At 29.1% G+C, this 19,268-nt stretch overlaps 1 protein-coding gene across 4 annotated transcripts in view; it reads left to right on the top strand.

The window, feature by feature from the left end:
* Positions 1–12,343, top strand: part of AChE-2 (acetylcholinesterase 2) — a 121,886-nt gene extending 109,543 nt beyond the window's left edge. For all 4 annotated transcript variants that reach the window (XM_029314877.2, XM_085480782.1, XM_029314876.2 and 1 more), the window contains 2 exons: positions 3,663–3,820; positions 9,501–12,343. In XM_029314877.2, the coding sequence (XP_029170710.1) occupies positions 3,663–3,820; positions 9,501–9,631 (289 nt within the window). In that variant the 3' untranslated portion in view covers positions 9,632–12,343. The remainder of the gene's footprint in view (positions 1–3,662; positions 3,821–9,500) is intronic.
* The last annotated feature ends 6,925 nt before the right edge of the window (positions 12,344–19,268 follow it).

The raw sequence follows: 19,268 nt of genomic DNA on the forward strand, positions 1-19,268 counted from the left end.
TAAAATTATAACTCGTTTATAGTTAGCCTTTATTTAGATTATTTGATTATGTTTTGAAATTATACGAGCTAAATTGTTTTAAATTTATATAAATATTTTTAATAAATAAAATTTTAATCTGTAACTGTAATAATAAATGTATTAACAACTTAATCATTATAGCTCGTTTATAGTTGGCCTTTATTTAGATTATTTGAATTATGTTTTGAAATAAATATTTTTCAAATTAATATTATTAGTTTCAAATAAATGATTTATTTGGCAATATTGAAATAATGATTTATTTGGCAATATTGAAATAAATACTTATTCGAATTCAATAAATTTTTTTAAAGCTTGTATAAACTTAGAAGAAACTAATTTTTGAAAATGTCGAAATTAATTCATTTTGTTCTATTATGATAATTAGTGCTAATTAATCGATTTTTTATATATTATTACGTAATTATTTTAACGTTATAATATAATTTTAAATTATTATAAATATAATAATTTTTCTCGTTATGAAAAATGGCGAACAGATGCGAAAGAACCTTCTGACGATGCACGTCTGTATATCTACAAATCAGATATCAACTTCCACATATGTTTGATATCTGGAAATACTGATGTTATAGACATTCGATAAAGTTTAATGCGAAGGTTAGCAATATTTCTAACAAAGTCACTATCACATGTGATACATGTTATAAAAGACATATGGAGAGAACATCGGAATCAATTTTGTCAAGGGCAATGTCTATGTCGCCTCATTGACTGCTACTTATACGAACTGAAGACCACAAATCATACAAATGTATAAATTATCTAACTTTACGACACAATATTCGATAGACTTAAATATCGATTCGGCATTATACAAGTTAGGGAGAAATTTTGACGAATATACATTTATGTATACACTAGATATTTTACTTAAAATAAAGAGAGAATTTTTTTCTTGTCAAAAATTTTGTTTATATGCATTAATTTCTATCTGTATGCGTTTTTGCATACTTTGCTTAATTATAAAAATATTAAAATAATTAATAACTATAATAACTAAAATAACTAATAAATTTTTATAAATCCTTAATAATGATCAAGCATTAAATTTTATAACTAAATTTTCGCTCAATTATATTTTATATAAAGTATGTTCATAAATATTGACTTATTATAAAAAGAATTTTATAAATATTTAAATACATTATTTAAATATTTACTAGAACTAGAGTTCCAATTTCGAGCCAATTCCTTATAAAATATTTCGATAAAAACCTGATATGGTAGTCTATTACTATTAAAGCCACATAATTTTAAAAATGTATGTGTGTTACTTAAGATAGAAAATTTAAGACTTTCAAAAAATGTCTTTTAATTTTTATGTAACATATATTGATTTGGCCATATATTTATCAAGTATTTAAGATTGACAATTTTTAGATGTTTTCTTAATTTTCTTCTCATTCAATCCGTGAAAAATTATAAGAATAAACTCTAGTACAAATCATTAAATAATTAAAAACAAAAGTTACTAATTTACCTATATTACTATATATATAAACAAGTTATTATATATAAAATATTTTAATAAAAAATAACATATAATTGATGAATAATATTATTCACACAAATTAATATTTTATCGTTTGTGCACAAATATTTAATAAATTTTACACGAATATACGCATGTGAAATAGAAGTTAGACATTTAAATAACATTAATAAAGTATTAGAAATTTGCATGCGCTACGTAGAAATGTTCAATGCGTATGTAGGTACATACAATAATATGTAAATGTAAATAGTGTATTATAAATGCACTAACACGTATGCGAATAAGTTCGCTGACATATGAAACAAAGTTAATTTAAATTTAAATTATAACTACGAGAAAGAATAAGTTTTACATTAAAAATTAGTTGATATATTCGCATTCAAACCAAAAGATCCAAGTGTTAACACATGAAAATTTGTTAATATTACGTACAGACAATAACACGACAGAAAAATTTTCCTCAAAAGAAAATAAAACATAAAAAATGGAACTTAAAATAAACAATTTAATGAACATTTGTATTCATTGGATTGCTATAAAAATGTAGTAATCCATTTCTAATTTCACAGTTTTCCTCGCCGTTACATTTTAGATTTTAATATCAATTTCCAAGGCAAAATATATTGTATATATCTCCATATTTTAACTAAAATACGAGAAATATCGATTATATTCAGTTAGCAATTATCAAAAGAAAATTTATTCGAAAATATTATATAATATTAAGAATAAGACGATTATTTTTAATTTAATAATTTGTAAAAAATTCTACTATTTTTTTTATACTAAATTTCTTTAAGAACTTATTAAATAAAAATTATTAGATAAAAATTATCCAAGTGGAAAAAGTAAACTGATTAATAATGCCTGAATTCTCAATTAAAAAGAGATCATAAATTCATCAAGCTTTTAATCCTATTTCCTGCTTTTGAATATGCGTAAAATTAAATATGAAAATTATCTATCTGTAGACTTGTTCTATTTAATACAGAATTTTATATTACATATTTAATTAAATATATTTAGCATTGAATTGCACACTTAATTACTTTTATTTTTTAATAAGATGATAGAACCGCAATAAATTAGTTTAATTATAAAAAGCTTAGTGAAGTTTAACTCTTCTTGTGTATTGTAATTGAATTTTTATGCATAGGGCACGCTTCCATTTATTAACTTTGAATAAAAAAAAGAGCAGTTTCCTGTTCTGTCGCCACGATGAATTTATCGAGATTTAAAGTTATTATGACATATCGTGCTCTATGTGCTAGGTAGTATACGCCTTTTATTTCTTTCCACATACGATCGACGTATTGCCTTTATATATGATATTGATTTGAGTCTCTTTTTATTATAATATAGCGTAAAAGTAAAAACACATTGGACAAAAAACATATAAAACATAATGAATTTATTATTCTTAATATTTCAAATTCCAGAAATCGATATAAAGCAATCGATGTAAATAAAAAATGAAGAAAATTCGAAAATAGAAATTATAGATTCTTCTTTAAATATATATATACACATATATTATAATAATATCTATAATCACACCTACTTATTGATAAATATTTTACAACTATTTTTGCACAGTTTACTTTTAAACGTGGAAATAACTGGAAAGAATCTATTTACTTTCCTGAAGCGAGAGCTTGACAGAAAGTTCACTTAAAGCATATTCTCAGACCCGCAAAACGCTTTCTACAAAAATACCGTAGAGAAAACATTTGGTGTATATTTATATAAAATAATAAGGCAATCTTTTGCAAATATTACTAGACAGAAAATGTAAGCAGTTTTCCTATTTAATTCGCGACGAACGCATATATATACATATATATATATTTGCGCGAAGATTCCGAGCAAACAGCCGTGCTCTTCTTTCATCGGAGACAGATTCCATTCCGTTTGACGTCTGAAGACGGTTCTGCATCTGACTCGCCTCTTTCGCGTTTCTTCTGATTCTCCATCGTTCATTTCGCACGTCTTCGCTTCTTTTCCTCCCTTTTTCCGATAGCTCGTACTCGAGCGCGATTCACAAGTGATTTGCAAGTGACGCAATCAACCGAAAGAGAAAGAGAGAGCCAACCTTACCTTTCCTCTTTGAATTATTTTTCAGGTTGCCCACGGTGGATGAGTCCGATTGGCTGCCGTACACCAGGGATTCCCCGCAATATTTTATTTTGAACGCGGAGAAAAAGGGCTACGGCCAGGGTCCACGTACGACGGCCTGCGCATTTTGGAACGACTTCCTGCCGCGACTGAAGGGGATTCCCGGTAGGTCCTAATAACGTGATATATGCATAATGGGGAAAAGAAAATCGCCGGTGATTCGAGAGACGGTAATTAGTTCGCGAGACTCTCAGGGCGTTTCTAACGAGTAATCGCGCTCGTGGAACAATACCACTCGAAAATTTCTATATGCAGGGCCCGCAATAGTCTTTGATGCGCTCGTTATGATAATAGTGTTGTCGACGATACTAATTACGCTAATCGTACAAAGCACGCTAATCACACAATCGCAATCTCTCGATTCGTTGTGTTCCATGAACGCATTTAGAACTGCCCTTTAATGACATGGTAAATTATAAATCATTAAATTAGCTATAATTGATAACATCGTCATCTTTAAATTTGTTTAGAATTTATTATCAAGTAAAAAGAATTAGAAAAATTAATAAAGTCAAGAGAATTAGAAAAATGAATTTTTTTGTATCAGAGAGCGAGAGAGAGAGAAAGAAGGGAAAGAAGAAAGAAAGAAAAGGCAGTTTCATGAATGCATTTAGAACTGCCCTTTAATGATATGGTAAATTATAAATCATTAAATTAGCTATAATTGATAACATCATCATCTTCAAATTTGTTTAGAATTTATGATAAAGTAAAAAGAATTAGAAAAATTAATAAAGTCAAGAGAATTAGAAAAATTAATTTTTTTGTATCAGAGAGCGAGAGAGAGAGAAAGAAGGGAAAGAAGAAAGAAAGAAAAGGCAGTTTCATGAACGCATTTAGAACTGCCCTTTAATGATATAGTGAATTATAAATTATTCAATTTTTTTGGAATATTATTTAACTATAATTGATAACATAATCATCGCCAAATTTTTTTATAACTTACCGTAAAATAAAAAAATTAGAAAAATTAATTTTTTTATTAGAGAACGAGAGAGAGAGAGAGAGAGAGAGAGAAAGAGAGAAAGAAGGTAGCGAAAAAAGAGAAAATAAATCATAAATCATATTCAATTTGTTTTGGAATATTATTTATCTATAATTGATAACATAATCATACTTAAATTCTTTTATAATTTATTATAAAATAAAAAGAATTAGAAAAGTTATTTTTTTTATCAAAGAGAAAGAGAGAGAAAGAAAAGACAGTCCATGATAATCAGCGTCCTACTTACTAAAATGTTCGCAAACGTGCAATTGTCACGTGAATAGGGTGTTATTTTAATCTGATGTAATATACCTACTTACTTATCTCGAGTAGTAATAAATTATCTTAATTGCAATATCTTAACAATCACAAAAAAACAAATGCTTTGAAATACATTAGGGATATATAGAGATCTAAATATATAAAATCTATGATAAAATAATGAGATTAGTTCTGTGAAAGAGATTTCTGTACTAACCTTCCTCTCTCATTACGACTTAATATCTCAACTGGAATCAGCTTCTATCTCCCTCTCTTCTTTGTTTGTTGTTAAAAGTATTTATTTTTTATTTTAATAATTATTTCTTTTTTGCAATAACGAAAAAATCGATTAAAAATATATTATAATAATTTCCTAAAGAAATATCCAAGAGTTTTGATATTTCGAAAAGATTATTGATTTTTATAGAATTTTTATCAAGTATAATATGTCTTGTAAACTAAATAACTTCTTTAAATTAAAAAATTACATAAATACATATTTACTTAATTTACATCAGAGCCGAAAAAACACTTCACTGCTAGAGAAATTCATTTTATATTAACTCAATAAGTATTCAAATATTTTTTATTATAAAAGTGTATATTAAATTTAAGTATAACGGAATTACTAAATTTTTACGTGAGAATAAAAGAAACGCAAATATACTATATTAATAATGAGATCTCAAAATAATGCATTTCCGAATATTTTGTCAAAAAAAAAGATTTCTTTTTAATTACTTTTGTATAAGAAATATATAATAATATTGGTCATAAGACCTTCGTAGATCGAAAACTGCATACGAGATATACACATATACATATTTTCAATACCATTAGAGTCATTGATGATCTCATATGATAAATATTATAGAATTAATTATACATAAAATATGATAAATAATTTAATATAATACCATTTGTTAGACACTAATGGTAGATAATAATAATATTGTATCAAATTACATATTATATATCATATATTGAGATGAAAAGACAATATTAATATTTCAGCGAAAAAGAAGATCAAAGCAAATTCGCAGAATTGCCATATTCAAATATTCCCGGCGCTCTATTAGTCATGTAAATATTTTATGTTAGCAATATGTATGATGGTACATGGTACTAAAAGCGAATTCAAATTCCGTCAATATATTTTGAGTTTCTGCGCAACAGTACATGAAATCGCACATCCGCATGAGGGAATGTAATTTTGATTATGGATAATTATAATTTTTATACATATATATATATATATACTATACACATATAATTTATATATATTATATAATTTTGATAATACATAATATATTGATATAAATATATATAAATATATACATATAAATATATATAAATATATATATTAATATAAATATATAAAATATATATAACATGTATAATTTATATATAATATACATTTATATATAATATATATTCATGTAATAATATACATTTATATAAAATAATATAACATGTAATTCTGCCGAATTGTGCTACGATCTTAATTCGAGTCTTTATTATATATGAAAAATAATTTAGTTGTTATTCAATCAATAGTAACCTGCTTTTCAATGCTGACTACTTCATTATGCCAGCGATTGACATTGCACTATGAGCGAGAGTTTTGCGCATTGGGGAGAATCCAATAGTCGCAACTCTGGCCAGTTATTATTGCAAATAATTTTGATGTTTCTGTTTATGTATTCGGAATATATCGGATTAAACAGCAGCGATTGTTTGCGAAACGAAGCAAGCGATTGTACATACACGTATTCATTTCCAATAGTTCTCCTTTCAATGCTGCAACGCGTGATAATGGAAAATCATGTGTAATTGAAAGTTTCCGCTTATATAATAATGTTATAATGATTGTACTTGCAGAAAATATATTGCAAATGACTTAATCATATTACGCAAAATTTTCGATGCATGCTAAGTATCACTATGGTATATAGGTATGACTTTTGTAATAATAAAACATGTTATCTATAAACATGTTACCTATTTTCACTTCAAACTTTAACATATACACATATCGATTTATTTAGAAAATTATACGTAATAAATTTTTAAAATTTTATTTAATTTAATTATCATTTACATGAAAAAATCTTTTAAATAGAAAATAATATTTTTATCAATTAATGTTTTTTGTTGTTAAATTTAATAATTATTTTTCTAGAATCATAAATGCTACCTCGAGTGTGACCTCATTTGTCATTTAGATGTAATATTATGTACAGATCTATAAATATTTGATAAAAACATTCAAGCAGTCACAAGATATGTTCTAAAAACTTAGATTTATTACGTAATTTTATAAATATTTTAAAAATACTAACACAACACATACACATTAAAAACTATTATTTTACACATTATAATTAGATTGAAATAGCCCTTGTTTGGGCTTTATATCAAATTAAAAATGCGAAGATATTAAATATCTCAGGTATTAAATATCTAACTAATGGGATATAGACTATATTAAGAACCAGGCGCGATAGATATCTCTGGTATTAAATATCTAACTAATGGGAAATAGGCTATATTGAGAGTTTATTAATTCTATACTTAATAATATTTAATAATATTTAAAATTTTCAATACTTTTTTCAAAGAATTTAAAAATTTCTTTTTTTCAAATAATATTTGAAACAATTCAACTCTTCATATGAATTATTTGAAAACTTTTAAAACAAATGTCAATTTACAGAACATCTTAATTTATTTTTTCTAATTATATACTGTGAGAAAAATAGAAAGATATAAAATTGAAATAGAGATACAAGAATAGCATGATATACAGAACAAATGTGATATTATAATAAAAGCTATTTAGATGTCAATTTGTCAAAGAAAGAGAAACTTTCAAGCTTCAAGAACTCAATGCAAGTCCATTTAGCATATAAACGAACAACGAAATGCACCAACTATGAACTTCTGATGAATAAATCAACTAAAACAGACCAAGTTTATATCAGTTCTGAGAAAGTGCAATACACGTAATTACTGAAAAAATAAAAATTTGTCAATTTAAGAGATCTACGTCAGTTTTGACGTTTGCCTTTCTTCTACATAAAATATCCTATGCTTTTCATTTATTGAATCTTTAATTAAGAGAGCACCAAAAATAGTCCTATATTCATGAATTTTTTCTCAGAAAGTATTAAGATTATCAAAATGGGGTTTTTACCAATCTATTATATATATATATATATATATATATATATATATATATATTCATAGTTGGGACTTTTTAAACATCTTATTTTTTTAACAGCTAAAACGATCGGTATTTTAAACAAAAAATTTGTTTTTATATTTAAATAAGTGCCATTTGACAAATATTGCAAATTTTAAAAATTTGCTACGACGAAGACTTGATTTATCTGTATATTTTAAGAATCACAAATTGAGTTTTTTGTTTCAGATAAACCATATATTGTATATAGATTGCATAAAATTATTATTGCGATGCATGCATAGAATATATCTATTAATTACGTGATTCATCAAAATTCAATATATAAATTTTTAACAGAAAAAAAATAAAATTTTTTACAAGAATTTTTTGTGATTAAATATCTATGTTTTCATTAAACTCGCGCGAGACTTCATACCCCATACATCCGTCACGTTGCGCGGTTCGCGCGAAACTGATTTTCGTGCGGGGTATCGCGAGCGCGGGCCCGATAGTCACGTGAACATTGGTCATGTGACCACTGGTCATGTGACCATTGGTCACGTGACTATCGGGCCCGCGCTCGCGATACCCCGCACGAAAATCAGTTTCGCGCGAACCGCGCAACGTGACGGATGTATGGGGTATGAAGTCTCGCGCGAGTTTAATGAAAACATAGATAATTACAAAAAATTCTTGTAAAAAATTTTATTTCTTCGTTCATATTTTTTCTAAAAGATTTAAATATTGAATTTTTATGCGTTGCATAATTAATTAATATATTTTTATGCATCGATTGCAATAATAATTTTTGTATGCATGCTTTGCAATTTTTGAGATTTTATCATCAAAGAATAATATAACTTCGCTTTTTGCGTGCATAATTATATTCGGTTATTATCGAGTTATTATCAAGTTATTATAATGAATTTGATGGAATTATGGTAAATAATTTTATTTTATCCTACGTCTATGAATGCTATTAATATAACACATAATGTTAATCGAGATAACCAATCAGTATCACGGAAAAACAGCAATATTTGCGATAATTGACTTTGCATGCCTTTTTTATAGAAAGGGAAATATTTACTAAATATACATATAATAGACCGGTAAAAATTTTGATAATCCCAATACTTTTTGAGAAAAAAATTCATGAATATAGGACTATTTTTCGATATCTCTGTGTAAATAAAATAAAATAAAATAAGAAAATTAATTTTTATATACTTGTAAAAGTCCTTACATCGCAATTTCTATGTATGGTGTATTTATTTATTGTGTCAAAGTATACTTGCGGATGTATTTGATTCCGATTGCCTATAGATTTCTCGTCTTTGTTCCTGTTCCAGATCCTACGCCTGAGGTGTGCAAAAGCGCGATGGCGTCTAGCGTTTCCGTGAGCGGTGTCGGCGGGCTGCGTGGTTCACCAATCGTGGCCCTCTTCTTACTTCCGGTGCTGGTGGTACATAGATTCATATAAGTGATTAATCATCCATGTCGACAAACCCTTTACACGGCTGGCAGGTACCCGGCTGGGCAGAAACACTCCATACTCTGGCGTCACCGTCCGACAAACAGGTCCTATATAACAAGCGTTGTTTACGCTTCAAGGTCGCATTAGCGGTCGTCAACCATTCGTAGATCGATAAGTCCGCCGTAGAGGACGTACGTACGGCTATCGTCGCATCGTATAGCAGTAGTCCGTTTTCACTGTGTCGTGTTACGTCACCGGCACCGGTTTAGTACAGCGCGACGTATTTGCGAATGATAATCAAGAGATGCCCCGAAGGGTTTCGCGCCCCCAACTCCCTTTCGAGATAATCGATCCGTAGGTCTAATCGCGCGAGGACGCGATTTAAGACGGATCCTCGAACGGAAACCGATCCGCGGCAAATGACGTCGCGTCTATAAATTAGAGATGTGCGAATTATTCGAATTCGAATCGACGTAGTTCGAAATCGAAAGATTCGATAACGTCGAATCACTGCAATTCGAATTCGAATCAAAGAACCGCGTGAGAAGACTTAAAATCCGTTTAATTCTATCGTTTAATTCTATACGCGTTGATTCGATTCGAATTTGAAATATGGGTAATTCGATTCGATTTGGCGATATTTTTGTCGATTCGATTCGAGTTGTTTTTTTTTGCAAATTTGATTCGATTCGAATTAGAAAATCTTGATTCGCACATCTCTACTATAAATCGACGTCAGTATGTAACATCCGATTTTGACCATTTCCGAGTTGCGCTCCACGTTGTAAAAAAAATATGTAACATTACATAAAAATATGTAAAATTACATAAATAATAAATGTAAAAGTACCCGATAAATAATGAAGAGCTATACATTTTCATCATTTATCGTGTAATTTTACACTTATTATGTATGTAATATATTACATATTTTTTTACAGTGACACCTCCGTCTCGTGCAGCCGCGAACACGCCTGATTCTTTCTCTGATTCGCCCTCTCTTGCAAAAGCATCCGCTCTCACCGAGTCTCATCGATCTCTGGACTTGATCGATCTTGTAGATATTTGATTCTTACTACCGCGTTACAAAAATTCTCCCGCGAATTTAATATCGCGATTTCATGACAAATCTTTCTAATCGATCGCCCGAGCTCGGCACGGACGATGAATTTTCCAGAAGATGATGGATCGACCGGAAGTCGATGCCTGTGATTGAAGAAAAAAAAAATTAAGGAACTGTGAATTGAATTAATTAAAAGGAGTTCTTAATATTGAATTTTAAGAAACTCATTTTGAACATTTTATTCGCGATCTGATTTGACTTGCAAAATATCAACTGCTGTATTTAGCTGCAAATTAGAAACGTGTCGCAATATATTTGATCTCTTAATTTGTGACATAAGCATTCACGTCTAGCAGGACTAAATTGTATATAGACCAAGACCAATTTCAGAGCACGTAAGCGAAGGAAGAGAAATGACGAAGACGATAAATAACGAACGCGTAGCTAAAGAAAATTAGCCGCCGTAGAAAGACGTGAATTATTAACTCCGAACTCATTAAATCGGAGAGCGACTAAGTAACGTCGATTTTTATCGCGTCAATTGCAAAGAGACGTCTTTAAAAAAAAAAACTTTGAGCACTCACTTTTAATAAGGAAGAGTTAAATTAAACCAGAGTTATAATGTGCAAAAATTTTCATACTCGCGAAATTAAATGCATTTATCCCGAATCGGAATTAAGATAGATTTTGTAATTCAGATAATTATGTCGATGGAATCGATATATATATATATATATATATATATATATATATATATATATTGCTAATACATATTAATACATCGACAGAACATAATTCTTTAACAAAGGAAGAGATTTGACGAATATTTCAATGAATATTTGAGATTGTTGGAAAAATGATCACGATATGTCATTAAAGATTTACAGTAATATAATTTTCATATCATGATACAGAGAAGAGAGAGTATTATGTAGAAAAATTTAGAATTAATTGATTATGTCATCAAAGAAAAGAAATACCTATTATAAGCGTACTCTGGCCTTTACATAATTAAAATGACCCCCTTAGATTATTACAATAAAGCCTAGAATAGATGATTCGATTAAAGCATTTATTAGCGGGTGATAATCTAGGACAGGGTAAAAAGAGACAGTAAAGCATCAATAAATCATTTGACACCAAATCAATCCTTAGAATATTAATAATAAGTGATAGACTTGAAGAGATCTAATAAATAAGGAATCTGTTAATTATAATAATCGCACAAACCATCAACGCTAATCATCTCTGCAATGAATCATTTATTTTAACAGTTGCCAAAGTAAACGAAAAAAAAAAGAAAAAGAAAATTGATCGATAAAATTACGAGATATAACCCAGATATAAAAGTTACATTTTCATCCAAGTGCTCAACGCAATTTTCCAAGAAATTTAACTTTTGCTCTTAATAATTTATTACGATATGAGTTGCCATAAAGTGAGCCGAGAGTGGAAGATTAATAAATTCCCATAGAAACCGCATAAGAGAGAGAGAAAATCGAGTAAGAGAGAAATAGTAAAACGTGCGAGATTAGCAGTGAGAGATCCATTGTTACCAAATTTTCAATTTCCAAGTCGTTAAAACATCTTGGGACCCATTTCAGGTAAAATATGTTCTACATTAAAAGTGTAAAATTATCATCCTCAACGTTTTATAGGGATTTATATATATTGTGTATATATATATATATATATATATATATATATATATATATATATATAAAGCTGTTATATCTATTATATATGACATAATATATTATATATAAATTTTGCTCTTTATCATAATTCTATTATTCTATTAATTCTATTATATATGATATTATATATTATATATAAATTTTGCTCTTTACCATAAAAAATGATCGCGTCTCTATATAACAAAATAAGTTGTAAAAATCGAGTACTGGTGTACAAATTGAATTTTCCAGCAATTATGAGCATTTATTCATTAATCCAATTGGCGGAATCGAACGAGACATTCGTTCGTGAAGTATCGCGGAACAAAAGGAACGATACAGTAATATTCTTATCGAAGCGAATTACAATGATGTCATTATTCTCTCGTTTTTCACGAAAGACTGTCGCTTCTCTTGATGCTGCTGCCTCAGCGAAACGCTCTCTTTCGAGTCTCTCAACAGAATCAAAGATTCTGGGATGCCGAGATGAAGCGGACCACGTCGCGTTTCCGTGAAGCTTTTAAGGGTATCTTTCAGAAAGAGAGATGGATGGAGACGTGCATCCGAGCTGGTTTTCAAAGAGGCCAAACGAGATGAAGCTTATATAAAATAAAAAAAGAAGAAAGAAATGCACCCCGAAAGAGATGTACGTTATACTTGTTTACGCGAAATTATTGACGATTGTCCGTTTCGTCATCAGAAGGACGAAGCTCTAAAGAAGGTTGGCAAAAATGTCCGCCACGAATATACAGTACCCTCCATAAATTTGGAAACCTTACATTTTACAGTTAAAGAATTGCATGGCAGCGATCTTTTATAAATAATAATGTAGTTTAAATATTTTACGTTTATTTTATGATTTATTTATACAAAAAATCTGCACAGATCTGTCAAAAGGATCTTCTTAATTTAAGAGAAAAATTCTCTAAAGAAATATTTTATTTTTTTATCAGTGTATTATTTGAAATATTATTAATCGTGATAACAAAAAACAGTCTTATAAATGGACATTTGTTATTTATTGCATACTGTACCCTTCACAAGTTTGGAAACACTTTACATTTGACAGTTAAACAATCGCATGGCAGCGATCTGTCATAAATGTCAAAAATGTCATTTAAATATTCAACAATTTCTTGATACAAAAAATCTACACAGATCGCTGCCATACGATTGTTTAACTGTAAAATGTATGGTGTTTTTAAACTTATGGAGAGTACTATAGATACGGAATTTCCATCGCGGATCACGCGTTCCTTGTGATGTCAGATTTTGCGGCAAAATTCCCGGGGAAAATCTAATTTCGGGCATTTATTCGAGAAAAATTTCAATAGCGTTTGTCGCACAAGCGCTCGTCGATCATTTCGTCGATGTTGATATTACGACAGTAGCGACTTATCGAGGATGTCGGGAGAAAAGCGAGAAGGTGGAGAAGAAGGAAAGAGGATGGGAAAAATGGACCGGAAGAGCGAGAGAGGTGATTCGAAATCAATCGTTCAGTTTATCCATTTTATTGGCAAGCGAACTTCCCATCCGAGATAAGATCAGTGAAGGAGGTAAGTGATTCCCGATGCAAATGCGCCGTGAGGTTGAAGGTTACGGGCGCGTGAAAGCGCATTAAGGCTCCGAGTCTCGTATCTCCGCAATTTAACATTTTATTAGGACGTAACTGCTCCTTATCGCCGACGATACACAGTAGGATAATTTGTGTTTTCTTCTCCAAAATGGTCTACGTTCAAATTTTTCCCTTTAATATATCTAACACATTTGCGTGTTAATTTAACTTCAATGTTCAATTATTAAAACAACTAAAAGAAGATGTAAAAATAACAATATAACATTTTTCTGTTAAATATATTTAACACATTCACGTATTAATTTAACTTAAATGTTAAATTATTCAAACAACTGAAAGAAGATGTAAAAGTAACAGAATATGCATCTATTTTTAATTTTGCACAATAAATATGTTCCGTTTTATTAGTGACAAGATTTGTGTTTTCTTGTTAAAAATGGTCTACGTTCAAATTTTTCTGTTTAATATATTTAACACATTCGCGTGTTAATTTAACTTCAATGTTCAATTATTAAAACAACTAAAAGAAGATGTAAAAATAACAATATAATATTTTTCTGTTAAATATATTTAACACATTTACGTGTTAATTTAACTTAAATGTTAAATTAGTCAAACAACTAAAAGAAGATGTGAAAATAACACAATATCCATCTATTTTTAATTTTGCACACTAAATATGTTCTGTTTTATTAGTGACAAGATTTATCTATTAAAATTTACAGAAAAAAATGTTGATTTTTTATTTTATAATACAAGTAGGGATAATAAAATCTATAATTAATATATTTGTTAGTTAATTTTTACATTAAAACTATATTAATATTTTACACAGAATTATTTTAAATTACTTGAAGTTTTGCATTTATTTTGTGTTAAAATATTAACCCAGTATTGTGCTTGTCTTCATTTAACATATCCATATGTTAAATTAACACAAAAATTTCTGTGAACTGTTTGCAATATGTGATATCTGTTAACACAAATTTTCTAACTGTGTGGAAATCTCGACAAAAAAAAGTAAAGTCGTAAATTTCGAAATAATACAAATATCGGAGTTGTTAGCGCCTTTTTATCGAGACTGCGTAAAATGCTTCTAAATTGAATATAAAGTTGTGAATGCTTATTTGTCACGCGATTGTATTACAAAAAATTGGCTAGAATTTAATTAAGGAGCTCTCATTGCGATGTACACCAGAAATATATGCAAGAGAGAATTTTTTGTTTATAATTAAAATTTAGTTAAACTGGTTGTGTGTGTGTGTATTGATCACTTTTCGCGAGCTTCTAATTAAAAATTCATCAATTTGACATGAAGAGTCTTATAATTTCCTCTCTTTTATTCGTGAAAAAAAAGAAAACAGAAATAATTTAATTTTAATATAAAAATGTAATTTTACTTGATAAAATGTTCTTGGAAATTATTTTTATTACAATTTTTAAATGAAAAAATTTATGAAACCTGTTGCTCGTAGATCGCAAATGCACTCGTGTTTTTAAGGGGTCAATAAATTCATAAAATTATCACTTTATGAATACTCAGAAATGATCGATGATGATACGTCATTGTATCTTCTGACGGAGAATCTCTCATTTGTGAACGACTTATAAATCTTCTCACTCTCTATCATAGAAAATTAGATATAAAGAGTTGATATATAATATTACATTTAATAAAATATTTAATAGATATTCACGTATCTTATACAATCAGAATAAAAATGATTATCATGTCGCGTGTGTCTAAAAACAGAATATATTTTACGCTATTTATGCAATTACAATGTATATCTCAATTTAGATTTTAATCAATCTGTACCTACAGTTTATACAATTTTTTAGCATTTTAATCTTATTAAAATTAACGATTTAAGGATTTATATAAGATCTCGAAAATGTTTTGACAGGTTAAAAGAAAAATGAAAATATTCCACTCTCTCCCAATTAAAAACAGATTCTATTATAATATATTAAACAATCGATAACAAATAACGTTTTGAATATACTTAACATTTTTAATGTGATATTACTTGATGATATGAATCAATAATCTGCACAATTCACTAGTTAATTAACAACTTACATATTGCATTGATTTTCCCCAATCAATAACGTCGTAAATGCACGATATACATATAATATATAAACAACAACTAACGTAGAACAGCACAATTCGGACAATAAAATAGTCAGAGCTCAAAGTGTTAATGAATTTAAAAGCAAATGAATCTATTTAGTCGACTATCGTCGATTTGGACAAAAATTGACAGATTTAATTATATTTATGAAAATATCTATATAATCTGTACGAATGGTCAATTTATTTATTACATAAAAATATGAAGTTTATCCCGTTTTATGAATCCCTCGAATAAAAATCGAACATGATCGAGATCTACGAGAATAAATGAGATTATCTCGCGAGAAAGCGGAAGCAAGGGAGGCAGGTCAGAGTTTTGTGAAATATTATACAGCATTTATATTACACAATTGCTTGACAAAATTTTACACGAAAATTTTACACTACCGTGACTATAAATATCAAAGGAGGAGGAAACTAGCGTCGTTGGAATGAAATGAAATCGAATCGTCATGTTAAGAGAATGAGGTATAATAATAAGAAATAAATTGAAAAAAGAGAAACCAGAATTTTTCAGCTGGTCAAAATCAGACATTGTTAGAGTCACAAACGACACGGAAAGCAAAAGGAGAAAACACAGAAATATACACACATACACATTATTGATAAGCGAGAGAGAGAGAGATGTACATTATATATAAATATAAATATATATATATATATATAAATGCAAATATAATTATATACTATATGTATCCAGATTACGTGTGACGTCACGCACGAGACAAGGTCTAGATGTAGGCTTAAGTGTTAAGGCATTGTACAACTTGCGATCCGCAAACTCGCTGACAGGATCCTAGGTCCTTCGCGGCGATTTCAGCTTTATCTAAGGATCAATGCGAGGGGAGAAATGTGTGATAAACGGTCTCTTGTTTCCGCGATATAATAGCAAAAGGTGAATTCTATATTCTATACATAGATTTAAAAAAAAAAAAAAAACTCGAGCTCTAAAACTCATCTGTCTCTATAATTTTGCGTTCGTCGAATTTTCAAATCGGACGATTATATTATTATTATTATTTGATTCTCGATTAATAATCATCGTAGGTACACTGAAAAAGAATTGGTTGACTCGACTAAACCTATCAACTAGATATTAATTTGTTAATTGAACGTATAAAAATATTTAAAAATATTGAATATAAAAAAATAAATATAACATTAAAATTAACAAAACGTACATTTGACTTGAATACTAATATATGATCGAGTAATAAAATAATAATTAGTTGAAAGGTTTAGTCGATTTAATAAATTTTTGTTCGGTATACAAAAAAATGATCCGATCTGCGCGAGAACAACCATTCATTCGTTTACTCGAATATCTCACACGTATGTAATAATAATTACACACAGATACATGCACGCACGCGCGCACAATATTCTTTAAAATAAAAAAAAAAAGATAAATTTTCAGAAAAGTAGATTATATTTTCTAAGTAGAGTGAGATATATAGAAATATGTATATTTCGCGCGAATTAATTCGCAGTGCGGCTAATTGAAGATTAGATTATAAGGAGGAAAAGTCTCTGAAAGCTAGTAAATAGATTTACTCGTGATTTAAACGCGTATATTTACATATGCATACATATGCCGTATGTACAGGGTGTTCTATATGAATCAATATAGTAAAATAATGATTGTTGTAGAGAAGCGATGAATTTGAAGAAGCAGAAAACAATGATGATTACACACAAAAATGTACGAGGATATCGTCACACATACACATCTCGTAAACTCACCAACCGCATTTCGAAATTCCAGTTTCATATCGATCCGGCTTTATCCGCAGATGAGGGTTCAGTCGATTTTCCACGCATCGTACAATCGATTTCCGGTCGACAGATCTGAAATGAACTCTGAGATATTTCTGCAATTTGGAAACTCGCGAATTAATTTTCGGTCTGTGACATTGTCAAAATTATTCGGTGCGGCTAGAGAGAAATTTAACCGGGTATGTATTAGGAATGTTTTAGGAGAGAGAGAGAGAGGGAAAATTTCATTTCAACAGCTTCTGCGCAATGGTGACACACACACACACACACACACACACACACACACATATACACGTTGCGAAAATTGCGCCTCGTCAGCTCGCGCAATTCTGCAATCAAACTCGAACACCACGTATGTGATACACGTCGCGATGCACTTCTGTGTATGTACGAATTCAATTTCTCCACTTTGATCTGAAATTGATATCTCTTGTACGGATGCCTCGAGCGGGAGAAGATTATTAAGAGGGAGCAACAACGTATTCGCGACTCTTTCCAAGTCTTGCTCCGAAGCTTAGTGCATCTGAATATATATATATATGTGTGTGTGTGTGTGTGTGATTCGTACGTGTTTTGTATCTCCTTATTTTGATATATTTCGAAAATTCTATATCTCGAGATACTTGGAGCAACAAAATCATTCGAATCTTACATTTATTTACGGATTTATTACGTGCAATATTGTGAATCGGAGGACGATTCATAAAAAAATAATAATATGTATAGTTTCTTACGGATTTGAATGAAATTAAAAGTTTTAAATATTATTAATCTTACGTGAAAAGCACGCTAAATAAAATTAATACTTTTTTATTTTATTTAGCGTGCTTTCCACGTAAGATTAATAATATTTACAATTTTAATTTTATTCAAATCCGTAAGAAACTATATATTATTTTTTATGAAACTAACATATCTAATCAGCGCAGTTTATTTTCGTATATTTATTATTTATATCTGTTTGTTCTTTCGAAATTTTTAATTTATCGAAGAAGAAGCTAAAAAGTCAAAAAATTAAATGTTTTGGATCTCGAAAATCTCTCCAATTCAAGTTTATCAAAAGATTTTGCAAAATATATTTGCTTCATTGACAAAAAAAATTAACGCACGATTCATCATATTGTCGACATAATTTTAACAAGATCTGCCAACAAAGAATAAGCCAGAGATCGAGTGTGGATTCTATCGACGCAGCAAATTCGAAAAAAACATATCATCAATATTTAATCTGATATGCTATTTAAATAAAGTTTATCGCCACCAATCTGTCACCTGTCACCGCGCTTGATAAATCTATATTCGATTTTTGCCGCCAATTTTGAATTTATGTTTATTGCTTCTGTCAACAGAACGCAAGATTAATGTCAGTGATACATTATGCGTTTATTGAGTCAAAAGTTTTCACCTGGAAA

The sequence above is a fragment of the Nylanderia fulva genome, unplaced genomic scaffold (assembly GCF_048542155.1).
Source record: "Nylanderia fulva isolate GAGA-0341 unplaced genomic scaffold, ASM4854215v1 Scaffold16, whole genome shotgun sequence".
In the NCBI taxonomy this organism is placed as follows: Eukaryota; Metazoa; Arthropoda; class Insecta; order Hymenoptera; family Formicidae; genus Nylanderia; species Nylanderia fulva.